At 37.9% G+C, this 17,915-nt stretch overlaps 1 protein-coding gene across 3 annotated transcripts in view; it reads right to left on the bottom strand.

The window, feature by feature from the left end:
• LOC109916756 (regulating synaptic membrane exocytosis protein 2-like) overlaps positions 1–17,915 on the bottom strand; it is a 913,938-nt gene that overhangs the window by 292,773 nt on the left and 603,250 nt on the right. For 2 of the 3 annotated variants that reach the window (XM_048595803.1, XM_048595804.1), the window contains 3 exons: positions 14,033–14,186; positions 2,360–2,431; positions 1,020–1,176 (listed from right to left, as the gene is read on the bottom strand). In XM_048595803.1, coding sequence (XP_048451760.1) covers positions 1,020–1,176; positions 2,360–2,431; positions 14,033–14,186 — 383 coding nt within the window. Of the gene's footprint in view, positions 1–1,019; positions 1,177–2,359; positions 2,432–12,167; positions 12,195–14,032; positions 14,187–17,915 lie in introns of all 3 variants that reach the window. The other variant, XM_048595802.1, reaches the window with a different exon arrangement.

Below are 17,915 nucleotides of genomic sequence, written 5' to 3'. Positions count from 1 at the left end.
GGTTCTGGGGGTTTATCCACTTTCAACCCTATTAAAGCAGCTTTGACATAAAAGTCAGAGATGGTCAACTCTGCTTGGCTGGGATTGTGCAAGAGATATTTAATGGCCATTGGGCTGATAATTGGTTTGAGGAAAGCCTTCTGCCCCCATCAGAAGGTAATGACCATCCCTATTGTTGCACGCATTCCTTAATGAAGAAAAGCTTGTGCAGTCCAGACTTCATCTCAAATCTCAACAGGACCAGGATCATCAGGACACAGGGCTAATTAGGATATTAGCTTTTTGGGTGGAGTGAGATTTTGATGAACATGGGGTGCTTTCTTTCTTAGTCCCCTATGCTTCTTTTTCCAGCTATATGTTTGTCAGGCAAGAGTTTGATAATTGGTATTGACTTCCCTGCCATAGGTAAAATCACAGGGAAGGGTATTAAAGGGCTTCAGTTGGCCAATGAGGGTGCGAGCTTCTGACCCCTTGTTTATTGCTCCGAAAATTGGAATGGGAGTGGGGAGGTGGCAGGCACAAAGCAACTGACACACCATTTAATTTTATAATGTTATACCTTGGGGGTGGGATGAGGGCAAAAGGATAGAGGTGAGGGGGAGAAGAGACAGTACAATTACAGTCCACAAGAGAGAAGAACAATATACTGAATTTTGCCGATGATACCCCTTGCTAATTTTTAGAATCAATCTATGGAGATGTGTTACCGATATAAACATGGAAGCGTGATTTAAGCATGATGCCAGTTGCTACTGAAATTACCCCTATAAAAGGGCCAGCAGCTTGTTGAGAGCACAATAGTGCTTGTTTTCTTTTTTGCATTTTACCGTAGATGTATGAAGGTTGCACATTTTATACTCAACAAATTTGGGCTAAACACTTCCTTAAGTAAGTTGCTGAATTCAGAATGCACGTGTATAGACAATGCTCTTTTTTTAACTTTAACCTTTCAAATTTTTACCAATAGAGCAGTTGATGTTGTCTTCCCTCCAGTATTCTAAATCCATGCATAACCCTACCTTTGATGAGGAGGAACACTGGGGGATCGGGAGCGCATCCTGCCCATACTGTCCCCACGAAGTGATGAGCCTGATTGTGAACAATGGTTTGATGACATTACTTGCTCTGGAACAGATAATGTTGAACTCTGAATATCTCTCCCATTGTGTCTATAATCTGCAGTGAGAAACGTGAGGAAAAAATCAGTTTGGATTGTTGTACATATATTCTTAAAGAATAACAAAACAGAGAAGAGTACAAATTTGTTTGAAGCAATAGTCAGTCAGGAACTTCTGCCAACTGGTTTTTCCACTGCAGTCACAGTGTTGTTGGCTCTCAATGCCCGTTTTGTAACGTCATCAAAATCAAATTTCTACCTCAGACTTTCTTTGAACAAAGAATCACAGATGGTCCAGGAGGCCATTCCACTAATCGTGCCTGAACCTGTTCTATTACCTGGTGCCAATCTCTTTTCTCCCCCTATCCCTGCACGTCACTTCTACCCAAATAATTAATAATGGGTAGATGGTTAATAGTGGTGATGTATGTGCATTAGTATTGCAGAACACCTGGCTAATATTCAAGGGGCACAAATAGCGATTGCTGCTTCTACAGTTCTGAGGAAGGATCAGCAGACCTGAAATGTTAAATCTGATTTCACTTCACAGATGCTGCCAGACCTGCTGAGCTTTTCCAGCAAGCTCTATTTGTGTTTCTGATTGACAGCATCCACAGCTCTTTTGGTTTTAATATTCAAGGGACATAGGTCAAATCCATGGCAGATGTGAAATTGGAATTCAATTAATCTGCAATCAAAAGCCAACCTAATGATCATCATGAAATCATAGTCGATTCTCATAAAAACCCATCTGGTTCATTATATTCTTTAGGGAACTCAGAAAGGAACCATATATGATCTGGCCTACATATAACTTCAGACCTACAGCAATGTAGTTGAATCTAAACTGTTCTCTGAAATGGCCTACAAAGCCAAACAATTCAAGGGCAATAGGGATGGACAACAAATCTTGGCCATGGCAGCAGTATCCATAAAATACCCACATTTCCTCCAACCCCACCCACCAAGGACACACACACACACACACACACAGGACTGATAATAATCGATTTACACCAAGCAAACAATTCTACGAGTAAACTTCTATCTTGGCTTTGTTGGACTTATACCCTGAAAACACTTATATTTGGAACATTAAGTTATAAGTTCTTACCTCTTAACTGCTTTAAGATCTACAGAAATCAATGTAACCAATTAAGTACCTTTGATTGAAATATTGTCAAAATTGTACATGTGTATCGGGATAAAGAGGAATGGAATGCACTTGTTTAACTTTCATACCTGAAGAAATGACCCCAATTCCATCATCACAGTCATAGTCAGAGACTTCACTATCACTGATGCGCTGAGATCCTAAAATATAAAAGAACATATTTTGCAAATGACATGTGTTTTTGCAGAAGGTCTCCTCATGAATATTTTTTTCTCATGAGCAACAAGTGAACCTTGCTTTTCTGAAAGCAGGGATTTGATTCTAAGTTCTGAAAAGCAGGTTTATTACTTATAAGTGACTGCATTTACCAAACTTAGAGGAGAAAAAGGTGAGACAATCATACTCATGTGCTATGCAAGAGCATGCAAGAGGTTTATTAAAATCATACTATCCAATTTATGAAAAGTTGATGATGCAAAAAGAGCTTGCAGTTCCTAATTTTGTTTTTTACTGCCTCTCTTCCCCAAATTCTGATAGTTATAGTGATCCGTATATTTATAGCCTTGGAAACAAAGAAATATATTGTTTGGTCATCACAACACTGGAGACATTTTACTGCAATGTAATTTTGCAGATTCAGATTGCATGATATATCAGGCATCAGCTTCTGTATATAACCATGGTCTCAGTAAATTGGCAGAGAACTTTCAAACCGGATGTTTTGTCCAGTCTTAAGAGATTCAATGCTTTTTCTAAAATTGGCCCCAGGTCCTTAGATTCAGAAAGACCAATCCCTTATTTGATCAATCCTGTGTTTGCTGGTAGGTGAAGGAGGTGGGATGTAATTCAAACATGAAGGAAACCCAAACTAAATAGGACCAGGTGAATTCCATGCTGAGTTCAAACAACCCTATTTTTACTGGAGCGATTTTTTTTTTCAGCAGTACAATTTTTAGGAGTAGACTTGAATGCTTATAAAAGGCAGATAAGGTCTGTGAAGCTATAAAATTACTTGAACTTTCTGAAAAAGAAACGACCAGCTATGTCGTGTAATTGAAAAAAAGTGCTTGCACTTTCAATAGCTGCATGTTGACATAACCCTATGGGGGGTGATTATAGTATTATTATTGTTTGACTGTTACCAGAACTTATCATTATCATTATCAAGTGGAGGGCTATAAATTCACAGTTTAGTTACTATTTCCAACAAGTTATTACAGGAATAGTTATCTTTGATGTAGGGCTACGAAACAAATGTTTGTTTTATAAGGGATTAAGTACTTAAGGGACAATAATTGTATTGAATGGCAGTATCAATGAGTGTTTTATCTGCAGTGAGAACGTATCTGCAAAAGATACTTAGAATCTTGTTGCATTTTATCACCGCACCTGAATATTCTGTGCAGTTTTGGTCTCCCTACTTAAGAAAAGATACACTTGCCGTGGAAGGAGTGTAGCAGAGGTTCACTAAGTTGTTACCACGAATGATAGGACTGTTGTATGAGGACAAATTGGTTCAACTGGGCCTGTAATCACTGCAATTTTGAAGGATGAGGGGGACTTGATTGAAACATATAAATTTCTAACAGGGATCAACAAGCTAGATGCATGTTTCCCTGGTTGGGGAGTCTAGAACTAGGGAACAGTCTCAAGATACAGGGCAGGTTAATTACAAGTGAGATAAAAACAAACTTCTTCACTCAAAGAACAGTGAACCTATGGAATTCTTGACCACACAAGGCTGTGGAGTCCAAGTCAAGGAATATATTCAAGAAAGACAAAGATAAAATTTTAGTTTTTAAAGGCATCAAATAGTATGGGGAGGAAACAGAAATATAGCATTGACACACAGTTTCAACCATGATCATACTGAACAGTGGGCAGTCTTGAAGGGCTGAACAGCCTAATCCTGCTCCTGGTGTTTATTTTTCATGGCTCCCAGGGGGATATTGGGTGAGCTGGCATAGGGGGTATTTAGGCACACAGTTGGCAGTAAATTTATACTAATTTAATAGGGCCATAAGGTTTAATGAGTGAGTTGGCATGGAGATCATAAAAGGACCTGTTGGTTGGATAGATGGTAAACATTGTCAGACAATTTGACGGTCGAGAATGGATAGGTGGGGTCATGTTTAGCATAAATTAGCATGGATTAGGGTTTCTGAGGCAGTGAGTGGTGAGGGTTGGAGGGCCTAATATTAAATAAAACATGGGATGAAGTTGAATGGGTCAGAGGCGGGCCTTTTAACCAGCTTCAACACTAAGCAGCACACGTGCTCACCTCTGAATTGTTTCAAGGGGTGGTCAGCCTGACTCCAGCATGCATAAGACCTCCCACCATCAGGATAATGGCCCAGTTATTTGGGGCATCTTTACCCACGGATAGGTACAGGGAATTGAGGTTCTGACATTTTGCATTGACCTTGGGACTAATAATTCAGGCTATAGATTTCATTTTATCTGAATCTAACAAAATTTCACATTATGGTTTGCTCATGCTGAGCTCCCAAACAAGTAAACAAAAAACAGCAGCATAAAATACCCACAAAATTTGTTCAAGATCCCCTTGTGAAATAGTTTTAGTCTATGTGCTTCTGAAACTGCACACATTTTTTCAACTTCAAATATCAGAGATGTTTAAGTTTAATTCTTCTTTCGTGCTTACTAAATGAAAAATAATGCAGATTTCCTTGTTGAACACTTCAATCAAACCTGTGCTGGTAATAACGTTGTGTACAACTTGAGTGTTAAGAAGTTATTCATCAGCATTACTCAAAAAAGAAACACCTTTTCATTCTGCTTGTCAGGAAAATTCACATCTTATTAGTTCATTTCTCAGGGCATTGTCCTGAACAAGCACAGCCAACCTGCCTAGTTTAAAACTTGAACAAAGCTTGATGTGGAGGTGCTGGTGTTGGACTGGGGTGGACAAGGTCAGAAATCACACAACTCCACGTTATAGTCCAACAGATTTATTTGAAAACACAAGCTTTCAAAGCCTCACTCCTTCTTCAGGTGTTAGTGACCAGGTAGTATCAGACACAGAATTTATAAGTAAAAGGTCAAACAGTCACACGACTTATGGGGATGTACTAAACAAACCTAAGATGCTGCCTAATCTTTAACCAGTTAGAAGTTTTTAATTGATTAATATGTATATGTAAATCTCCGAATTCCTTTGAAGTTACTGTCCTGAGAAAACTAAAGATTTTAGCAGTGTAAAGAAGAGGTGACATTTTAGGTCAGACAATGCAGGTTAGGTGTGAGGCCTTGTTCAGAATCTGTTTGTTTTGGTTTGGAGTCAGATAGATTTTATTTCTAAATAGGAATTTATAAAATGCCACATTGACTGACTGTCTATAAATTGCATGCTCTTTGAACAAAATAGAATGTATCTTGACAGTGACTTGAAAGGAATTCAGGGATTTACATATACATACTAATCAATTAAAACCTTCTAACTGATTAAACATTTAATCGCATCTTAGGTTTGTTTAACACATCCTCATCAGTGGTGTGACCCTTTGATCTTTTACTTATAAATTCGGTGGCTGATACTACCTTTCTCACTAACACCTGAAGGAGGAGTGAGGCTTTGAAAGCTTTGCAAGTTTTGAAATAAACCTGTTGGACTACAACCTGTTGTTGTGTAATTTCTGACTTTGAACAAGGCTTGGCAGTTAACTATCAATTGTCACTGATTGCTGAATTCTCCATTGCAATGCTTCAACCACTGAAAGGCTACTTGACAACTAATCTCTTCTAATGCAGTATAAATGTTGTTTTCCCCTTTAATTGGTATTCTTGCAAATTGGCCTGGTGAGTGGACGAAAAGCTTTGATAAAATGTTTCCTTTTTTAGCAATGCTGAAGCTCTCTATTACTGAACAATTATAAGTTACTCATCGTTACACCATACACAATTGAACAGATCTCCTGGTATTGGAAGCAGCAATGAACTGAATGTACACCGTTGGCAGACATCTAGACTGCAAGAAGTCCTGACAAATGCACGGCTGTGGCAGTTGCCTGGGATGTTTAAAGTTGACTGTCTGAAATGCACTGGCTGGGACCCTGTGCAAATGTCTCTTACACTGATCTAACTGTTAGACACTTGAGCGAGATACAAGTTACTTACTCAGATCCTTACCCTAAAATAGTGACACTGTTTATTTGCTAGAATAATCAATGCAAACTAAACCATCACATTTACATACATATCACCCATGTCCCAAACAACCCCCAATGTGAATATCCACCTCCCCACTACTCAACTATCAATCCCCGCACTCAAACTGTCATTCCCACTCACTCACCCATTAACCCAATCATGCACACATACACTGGCCCACTCACTCATTCATCCACATCCCCACACACTGAAACCCTCATTGAAATACTCGTGATGTTTTAATAAAAAGCATATCTGGGTATAGTAGCTGATGTTATAAAAAGGTAATGGGGTGTTGGGGGAAAAGGGATGAGGGAACAAGTCAGCTCTCTCCACAGCTCTTTTTTGGGTGTGTTCTCTGTGGATGGCTGCATTGATAAATTACTTGGACTGTAGTCAGGGGGCTGTAAAGGTGCAAGAAGTTAAGCAAGAAGGAATGATCTCCACAGTCAGCAATGATGCACACAGCATCACCATTGATTGGAAGATCTGGCCCATAATATTTAATAGGTAATCTCCTCCAAGGTTTTGACATGCATATACTTTAAAAGCTAGGCATATATTTCTATAGCAAGCTGGGTAGACCCAGAATCAGAAACTGACATTAATTATCAAGATAGTAAATTCTAGGAATAGAATAATTAGTCCAACATGAACAGCTCTGAAAAATACTATATTTCATTATGGACTTTGTACGGTGGTTCCTGCATTGCTGTTTGTAAACAGCAGCCTGGAGAGGTTGAAGGGCAGAAACGTGGTACTTATTATTCAGGAATTTGTTTAATTACCTTTGGAGGTCAGTAACTAATTATAACGAACTTTCCCTGATGGGAATATAAATAATTTAGGTGGATATCTGATTTAAACTCCTTGTGTAGGAAGATGTGACATTCGTGGCACGATTAAAACAATGTTACGTCACTTATCACAACTGATCTTGCTGCAGTTCTTCACTATTTGAATACTAACATGTTCATTTCAGCAGACATTTCTGAGACCTGACAAATGGCGGATCCCCCATTAAGTCAGATTTGTTTGGAGGAACAGTGTGGACCAAAAGAAGGTTAAGCTGGCAAGTTTTAAAAGTTTAATTTTAGGATTCCCTGTGGATCATCATGTGCAAAAGCGCCTTGAATCTCTCTCATTCTCAAAATACCCACCCCTGATGTTCCAACAGTGACTGGAAGGCACCACTCCCTTTGTTCCACTGCTGTGGTTTTCTAGTACCAAATACTACCCAAAGGCCAGTCAGGTCTCATAGAAGAACAAATGAGGGAAACAAGGTACAATGTAAAGTTTGTCTAGAAATCAATGTATCCAGATCCTCCAGATTCACTGCCATTTTCATAGCTCATATGGACTCCACCCACATCTATGCTTTTTCTTCTCCAGATTTAACCATTCCAACGTACACCTGGTATAATCTTCTGCAAACTTGAAGTTATTCAAATTTCTGTTGTCCATGCCTGAACTCGATCCCAGTCCTGCTCACTAGTCTACGTTGATTACGTAAAGCTTCAGTTTAACATTCATGTACTTGTTCCAAATCTCTCAATCAATTTGCTCCTTCCCATCTCTGTAATACATTTCAGTCTTAAAGTCCTCGAGATCTCTGTGCTCCATCAGTTTCTGACCTTTTGATTATCATCAATTTTAGTCACTCTACCACAGGCACCATGCATTCAACTGCCCAGTGCTTAAATTCAGTAATCACATCCTGAAATCATGCCACTGTTCCATCACTCTTTCCTTCTTTAAGATACTCCTTTAATCCCTTTAGTTGAGCTATTGGACAGCTGTCCTTATACCTTCTTGTGTGGATTACTGTAAAACTTTGTTTTATTGTGTTCTTCTTTCAGCTTCTCCCATTTTACTTAGTGTCACACAATGCTGCTTGATCTTCCTTCTCCATCTCTTGGTGCCAGTCATTCATTCCTTATCCAATGTCAATGCATTTAAGGTTCTTGCCATTGTATTTTTCTATCTGGTTTCTTCTCTTTTCCTCCTCCCAGTCCCATATCCACACCTAAATACACTTCCTCTCTCTGGAAAAAATGACCTCACCATGATAATCCCGTCACAGCTATTTTTTCAATACTTCCATATTCTTCGCTGTCCCCATGATTTGCCAGTTCCTGATTTTTCTTTTTTTCCTTTTAGGTCAGCATTCGCAGTTCATTAGCATCAAGCCATTGTTCCCATCTCGATGTTCCCTAAGTTTCTGAACTATATAAAAAGGCAGGTCAAACAACTGTCTTTCAGATGTGTCCTTTCGGGTTTAGCAATACCTTCCTATCACAGAACATATAATTGTGCCTCTTCCAATCACTCCAACCAGAGCAAATACATTGTTTAATTCCTATTTTTGTCTTGTATCCCTACGGACACCTGGTACTTGAAACAGTTCACTCTCTTCAAATCTTTAACCGTGACATTTACACCTCACTCTATTATGCTACATTAAAGTCCCTATAATTGCAAGTTGTTGTTGATGTATCCACATCCTCTTTAAAATCCCAAGCCATGACATAACAGACTTTAATGGTCTGAAGGTCAAATTTAAAGGTACATTTTTCACAGATTGAGCATCAAAATACCACTTGAAAAAATTGGCAATATGCAGAGGAAAAAATGATTTTGTAAGCTGTGCTTCCATTCTGCCTGAACACCACTATAGTACATCTTTGTGCATTGCAGCCGATGAAGAATAAATGAATGTCAGAATTAATATTTAGATTGCCAATTCCAGTGGCAGGTAGTTCAGGAGAAAACATCTTGCAACAAGAAGGAAAAAAGACACATTGCAAAGCTTTCAGAGTTGCAGTTTGGCAGCACCTATCTTTAAAAGAGAGGTAGGTTTTGCAAAAGACAATTTTTATCTTCTTTTACATAGACAAATTATTGAAGAAAGGTGCAATCTTTCTTTACTCACTGCGAGGACCTGTGTTTGACATAATGGTTTCCTCTTTGAAAAATTAGCTTATATGGAACCACACAAGTACAACAAACACAACTTACCTCAAAAACTTAATATATCCACTTCACCTTCTACAGAGCCAGCATCAATTGTTATAGCAATTGCAATTACATATCTGCACTTGATCATCCATAATAACAAAATACAATATACAATAATTATGATCCAACAGTGATTTGTTACTTTAGATGTTTTTATGCGGCTGTCTACTCCTCACTCAGGCAATTTTGTCTTATCAACTTTTATCATGAAGTAAGAAACACTGCTCAGCAAACTAAAAGCTACTGGGGTTCCAGACAAATGTTGATTGTGTCAGCATGTTTTACTTTTCCACAAGGTCACAGGGGCACTTTCCTGCTTGCTTCATCAAACTCGAATGCCTTCACCTTTTAATTGCTATTAGCCTCTCCTGCCAGAGGAAGTGACAACATCAGGGAAGGAACTTAAAAAGGTAACAAAAACATAGAGTCCGTAGATGCAATACAAAAATTTAACACAAGCCTTCAACCAAACGTTAACTTTTTTAAACTTTATAATATTAACGACAACCAAAATAAAATCATTTACTTCTTAGAAAAGCCAAGAATGGTGAAGAGTGAATATTTTGCAGTTATCTCCACATGGGTTCATGTTCTTTTAAAGAGCTAAAGGGCTGAACTTCTTAACAAATGAAACAGCTTCAAAAATCATGTGCTGCTACATGTACCAAACATTAGCAGTAATGTGTACATAAAGGACAGCACTAAATCCCAACAGGAATTCTCCAACCCAGGTACAGGACACTGTGGCTATGTTGCCACAGAATGTAGCTAATTCAGGAAGATTCTTTAAAAGATCTTTAATTTTTAAAGATGAATGCCTTTTGAGTCATTTTAAATGCAAAATATCTTTGTTTACAAATCACAAAGCAGAAATTGAAAAAGATCCACTAAGTTTGTCCACTGATGTACACTTGGATATTGTGGATCCTGCCCAACTATTTCATCTTTAAATCTTTATAGACAGTCCGTGATCTTCAAAAGCCATTAAAACAAAACTCCATGTTACATACCAAATCTACGTTTCCACTATTGAACGCTGCTTGGCAACACTTCACAAACAGCACAGAAACCACCATATCCAATAAAATATTTGCTCATTTAAATTTAATGCGCTTAAAACTTCAGTCACATTTCTTAGTAGATGTGCATTTATCTTCTATTTCAAGAGATTAATTGACTTGAGATAAATTTTTTTTTGCTGGGAATGTATTTTGCAAATCTTCTCCTCTACAGATTTGTGGAAATTCCTTCTGATCATGCAAGAAGGTTTTTAATTTTAATCTGGTTTTCTTCCAGTTTTATGAATATAATTCAAGTAAATGCTGAATTTGGCTTTTGTGGCACTGTGCTAGTTTCCCTATCACTAGGCCAGGAGGTTTGGGTTTAAGTCCCCTACCACAGGGGTGTCATGTCTATACAGGTTAATTAAAAATAATTTTTGCGCTTAGCCTTCATGACAAGTCGTTGGAAATAAATGTTCAAATGCTTGTTTTATTTCTTAGTGAATGAGAAATCAAGTCCTGCAGATGCGCATTTGTTAATGTGATCCACTTTACTCTTTTAGAAATGGTCTTAAGATAAGCAAGGTGTTCAGTAAGAATTTAACATGTACATTGACAAGTTTAAGCATGCATAGCAATGTATGACTATTTCCTGACTATCAACAAACTACTTCCACAATTCAATGATTTCCCAACAACCCATATATCTGATGATCCAAACATGAAACAAACACATTTAGCTCCTCCAGTATATATCAAATCAATGCATTATTGCAGCCAAACTGCTTTCACATTTATAATGATATTTTTGTATTCAATGAAGTCATAAAAAGCTCAAATATTCCGCTTGACTAATTTCCCCTTTCCACCAATTTAACATAAAAAATTATTAACAATCATTATTATTTTTCCTAGACTAATATCTTGTATAAACTCGTTAAAGCAACTTTCATTTTGAAAATTAGGAAAATTTATTTTTCCATCTCAAGGGTCCAATTGGTAAATGCAGAGTCCAGTCTGGCACTGAACCACTGACCCATAAATGTAGGGTTTGTTTCTTAAGTTAAGATAACCAAGTTGATTTTAGCCAGCTTAGCAATAGTTGAACTATAATTAGGCTAGATTCCTATCACTGCTTCTTTCGGGTGTCCGATTTCAACTCAAAATGCATCATCCGGAATGTAAAAATCTATATAAAAAGACATTTACATTGATCTTTTGATATAACAAGGTGTAGAGCTGGATGAACACAGCAGGCCAAGCAGCATCAGAGGAGCAGGAAGGCCGACGTTTCGGGCCTAGACCCTTCAAGTTAGTTCTGTATGACCGAAAGACTAAGAAGTAACAGGAAATGTCTATGACCACGTGAGCCGAACATTTTTATCACACAACAAAATCAAGTAAGTGCTGTTCTATTAGTTATGTCAATGTTCAGAAATAAATATTCAAGACTGGTTTCAGCAACTGTGGAAAAACTCACACTCAGGCACAACAAAATAGATTGAAGGGAAGCTCACTTATATTGCACAGAAATGCTTTAGAAGTAATATTAACATCAACAGCAAAGCAATTCATTCAGGACTGAGATAGCAACTAAAGCTTGGGTTAGAAGGAAGTTGATCTAATGGTATCTTAGAATCTTTCTACATGCACAACGACAGCACTCCATAACAGTCACTCTCAAGTCATGTCTAACACACTAAGTGTTTGCATCTGTTTAATTCATCGATGCATGCTAGCAATTTACCTGAATTTAATGCATATGGACCTGTATCTGGAAAATAAATGTCAGAATGGGATACAAATGAAACAGACATGTAGTAGAAAAACACATATTCCAGCAACATAATAGATATGAACAGTTAAAATGCCCAGATTGTTAGAAGCTGTAATCAGACATGTTGGCAAATTCATTAGTAATTTGGATTACTGCCAATAAGTAACGCCTCTGACTAATAGTGCAGCATTATCATACAAATAAAGACAACTGAACGAATGAAAAATAAATGCTCCAGGATTGCCACTACTTGCTTGAACTTGTGTCTGTCCAAACTACTAATTATTTTAATAACCACTACAGCTTGTTCTGTACAGGAATAAAGAAAGGGGCTTAGGTTTTAGGGAGCAATAAACAATATGCAACATTGACTTCTATCAAATGGAATTTGTTTTTATTACTTCCTACTGGATTTTGTTACAACATGAAATCATAATAATCCAGTTTCACAACTTTGCTGAACTAATCTTTTTAAGTAGTAGGTTGGAAGAGTTTTTTTTTAACCTATATTAGTTCTCCACTGAGTATTTGATTCAATCAGTTGTAATGTTCACTATAAGAATATTAATTGTGAGAGAAAACATAATGCTTTTTTAAAAAAAAATTACTGGCTGATGGATCACAAAGTGTGACGCTTAACACTATTTAAAGGTGAGGAAAAAGAGATATGAGATTTATGGTTTTCAACCTTATCTATTTCTGCACAAGTTAGAAAGAATGAGTAGATGAATAGGAAAGCAAACATCATTGACAGCATTTGCATACTTTGGTGCTAATGTATAGTGATGAGTGTGTCACAGGGGGGAAAAACAACATTGGGTAATGCTAATAAGAACAGAAGATCTAGGAGCAGAAGATGGTAATTTGGGTCCTCAAGCCTGCTGTGCCATTTAATACCATCATGGGTGATCTCATCTTAGCCTCAACTCCACTTTCCTGTCCATTGCCCGTAACTCTTCAACCCATTACGAATTAAAAATCGATACTTAAATTTACTTAATATCCCCACATCCAAGGCTCTCTGGGATAGTCAATTCAACAGATTCGTGACTATTTGAGATAAGTTACTTCTCCTCATTGCTGTTTTAAATCTGCTACTCCTTATCCTAAAACTATGACCTCTTGTTCTAGATTGCCTCACATGTGGAAACATCCTTTCTACATTTACTTTGTCGATCTCCTTTCACATCTTACATATCACAATTTGATCTCCTCTCATTCTTCCAGATTCCAAAGAGTGTGGTGAGTATAATGGACTCCTAGCCAATTCCAGTCTAAACCTGCCATTTGGAGGTGCACAAGAGAATCCAGCAGTTGACTTTCCTTACTTTTCTTCATCCTATGGTGAACTCAACTTCTTGGATTCAACAGCAATTTGGCAGAGATTGATAGGACAGTGGAGTAAGACAGTCCATCATTCCGTTGGACCTTGAAAAGTACTTTTTCCTTATGCTATCCAAATTTTATTCTTTTTATGTCCTAACCAAAGAACACATAGCTTCTTACCTGCCTATGCATGTAAGTCCAATTTTGACAATTACAACAGTAATACGGGTAAAGTGACAGCAGAAAAAAGAAATTTCTATTCGGATATACAGGGTAGTATTTATTATATATTGGCCCATATCTCTATGTCACAGACTGATCTAGAACCAACATTTTCACATTGTGGTCTTAAATGTCCATTCGACATAACAAAATTGTTTATGATCCCCATTTGTTACCCGAATTCATTTCAATGTCATTCATTAAGGAATTAAAGTGCACCCTAACTATATGAATTCTAACCTTTTTTTAGGGAACAAAAAGAAAACACCTAATATCTCTCAACATACTTTGTAACCTTCTTGTTGGGCTTTCACCATGTGGGTGTCTGCGTGGCAAATATGGTGAAGGTTGAGGAAGTGGCATTGATGAAACGTCGTGCATCTGGAGTTTGTACCAGTGTGGTTCATCATCCAACAGGGCAGTTTCCAATTCTATGAGAATCTGAAATCAGGAAGACAAGGAACTAATAGTACTGTATGCCAGCAATATAACACAATGAAGAAACCCAAGAGAGGTCATAAGATATTCAAAATGCTTAAAAATATTAGCTTTGAGAAAAAGGTACACAACATGACATAATATTTCGGAGACTGCAATGAAAATATGACAGTGGTCTTCCCCTCAATCAACGTTAGCATTCACATATGTTCAATATATGTAATATTATTTATCTCCAGGTAAATTTAAGTCGAATACAAGATGAAGAGCAACGGGATATGGCATTGATCATAACTCAATCTACAGCATTATCACTCGTATGTGGATACAAATTGCATCTTCTGAGTCTTCACACTGTATCGGTTACTTATATAATGTACATTATCAAATTATTTCCTAGGAATTGCCTGAACATGTAGTGTGGAGGATCTACTCAATTCTTTGTTAAAAGTGTCACCTTGCATTCCAGGGAAGAATTTGTTTCAGTTGGTCATGGGTTTGGATATAGGTATAGATCTAGAAAGTAAATATTCTAGATGGCATTCAATAAAATTTCCTGCAAGTAACTTGTTGTAGCTCATTTGCATGGTATAAATGAAATGTAACAGCTTAGATAGGAAGCTAGTGAACAAGAACCAAAGAATTAGCGTAATGGATGTTTAGATTAGTAAAAAGTTAGAAATGTTTATACCCATACATTCAGCCTCAGTTCCACTCCCTTTTCCTCACTATTTGTATATATAGGTGGTTTAGACTTGGATGTAGAAGCCACCATATCAGAACTAATATTTTCCTGATATTTTATTCTATCCAAATGACTGAACTTAAAGAATGGGTGACATTTTAGATATTTTTGTGTTACTTTCTCCTGTGCCTGAATATTCTACAGTGATCACTCATGGACCTAATATCAACCCATTCAAAACTGTACACTGTGTGTGCACCATGTACTCTTTTCAGAAGATGCATTACAGGAACTCACCAAGATCATTCAACAGCACTTCCCTGCCCTGGAAGGAATGCTACTGAGAAGGAGAAGAGCAGCAATGGGGTGGGACCACACTCAGCAACAAACACCATCCAGATGTGCATTGATATCACCAACACTGCATCATCACTGGATCTAAAGTATGAACTTTCCCACCTCACTGTTTTGTGGGGAAGTTATTACCACAAATGATTACAGTGATTCAAATCCATTAACACATTTTTAAGCTAATTAGAGATGGGTTACAAATGCAGTCTTGTTAGCAATATCTGCATGTTAAGACTTTTTCAAAGATGTTATAGTATTCATAGAAACTAATACCCTCACAATATTAGTAAAAACTTTATTTACCTTCACAATGAACTGTTACGCTTTATGTGGACATTCAATAGATAACTGATGACTCTTAAGAACCTCTCTTGTTCTGTAACCTTCAATGGGTACCAATGCACCGGTAGATGCATATCTGGAGCTTCCCAGATTCAAATACATCACATTGCCCTTAGCAAACATGAAGGGCATCGCCATAAATGTTTCCAGTCAGTCAAAAGGATTCAGATTAAACTTCCAAATCATGCAATATTTATACAACATCTGAAAACTTGTGATTGGTTCAGTTAATCACTTCATACAAATCATGTTAACGGTCCTACCTTGCCTTCTTGGCCCAGTGAAAGAGGGAACACAGCTGGAGCTACCCCCACAAATATTTCCATGACAAGGATGATTTCAGTTCCAAGCCCAGGCAAGTGAGCATGTTTTTACCCCTTCATCTATGATCACAATGCTACCTTCATGTAGAAGCACTGAATGGGTCATTAGGGAGTCTTCTTCAGTTGCTGTGCACAATTTTCGTTTCTGAATGTTATGTAAATAATGACAGTTGAAGTCATAACAATGAGACTTTTATTGTTGCTTCGATAATAAGAGGTATGAAGTGGTGGGGAAGATAGAAGGTTCCTTAATTATGGTAAAACCTTCAGTGGATGTGAACCTTTCATTGGAAGTAAGAGTTTCCATGTTCCAGGCTGGGTTCTCAATGGAAGTGTTAGCACAAGAAGGTCAGAGCAAGTGTAATACAACGCCATTCATCCCGCTCAGAGAGGCTCAGAGCATAGAGCACAGATCAATACAGCACAGGTCCTTTTGCCTGCCATGTGTGTGCCAACCATGATGCCATTCTAAACTAATCTGTCTGCACATGATTCATATTCCTCTATTTCCTGCCTGTTCGTATGTCTGTCTAAATGTTTCTTGTCGATATTGTATCTGCTTCTACAACATCTGTTGGAAGCATGTTCCAGTCACCTACCATGATCTGTGTTAAATAAAAACTTGTCTCACACATTTCCTTTCAACTTTTTTCCTCTCACCGTAAACCTAAATTCCCTAGTATTTGACATTTCCACTCTGGGAAAAAGACTCTGACTATCACCCTAGCCATGCCCCTTTTAATTTTATATACTTCCATCAGGTTGCCACTCAGCCTTTGATGCTCTGGTGAAAAAAAATCCAAGTGAAAATCAGGTGAAATGTTTCTGAACAAAATGACTCCTGTCATAACATAATACGACAAGACCTTTGAGGATTGCACCATGCTCAGTCTACCCCTTCCGTCTGCCAACAGCACCTTGGTATTCTCCCCTTCCTATTGCTCCAATGAGCTGAGTACTTCCAAACTGTTACCATCTTCAAGGTTTAGCTCAAGAATCACTTTATGGACTGCCAGCAAATTACCCCAATGAGTGAGATGCTGGAAGAAGTGAGTGCTAGGTGCCACCCATCCAGTCTAGGCATTTGAAACATATTTCAAGAGGCACAATTGCTTAGTGAATGGTGATCCTGGCAAGCAGATGGCTTCAGTTGTATTGCCTTTGCATGGGACTTTCAAAGTGGTGAGTGATAAAGAAACATCTAAATATGAATAGGAGTATAAATTTAAGCCCATCAAAGCTGCTCTCCAAATCAGTATGATTTGGGTTCATCTTTTATCTTAATGCCATACCTCAACATCTTTAGCTTCTATAAATCTTACTATTGTTTTCTTAAACATATGAGAGATTTAGCTTTCTCCACCTTATGTGGTAAAGAATTCCATAAGTTCACCACTCTGTGTTAAGACATTTCTCTTCATTTCAGTCCTAAATGGTCTATTCAGTACCTTGAGACTGTGACCCCGGATTCTAGACACCCCAGATAGGGGAAGTATCTCTGCACGTACTCCGATTGAAACATATAAAAGTCTATTACATTCCCTCTCATTCTTCTAAACTCCAGCAAATAAAGGCCCAGTTAACCCAATCGCTTGTCATACAACAAACCTGCCATCCCAGAAATCAGTCTAGTGACCATTCCTTGCCTTCCCTCTATCATTAACGTATTTCTTCTGAGATCATTTGTATAGTTTTAGTCTACTTACCTAAATGGGGTTGAACCAAAGCTTTGTGCAGCTGCATAAGACTTCCTTGCTCCTGTGCTCAAACCCTCTGGCAACGAAAGCTAACATATGATTTGCCTTCCTAATTGCTTGCTGTACCTGCATGCTTGCTTTCAATAAAAACCAAAAGAACTGCGGATGCTGTAAATCAGGAACAAAAACAAAGTTGCTGGAAAAGCTCAGCAGGTCTGGCAGCATCTGTGAAGGAGAAAACAGAGTTAACATTTCGGGTCCGGTGACCCTTCCTCAGAACTGTTCTCCCTCAGAACAGCAACTTTGTTTTTGTTCCTGATTTACAGCATCTGCA

This window comes from Rhincodon typus, chromosome 4, assembly GCF_021869965.1.
Source record: "Rhincodon typus isolate 14 chromosome 4, sRhiTyp1.1, whole genome shotgun sequence".
Taxonomy (NCBI): Eukaryota; Metazoa; Chordata; class Chondrichthyes; order Orectolobiformes; family Rhincodontidae; genus Rhincodon; species Rhincodon typus.
This window is presented reverse-complemented; position numbering and strand designations above follow the sequence as displayed.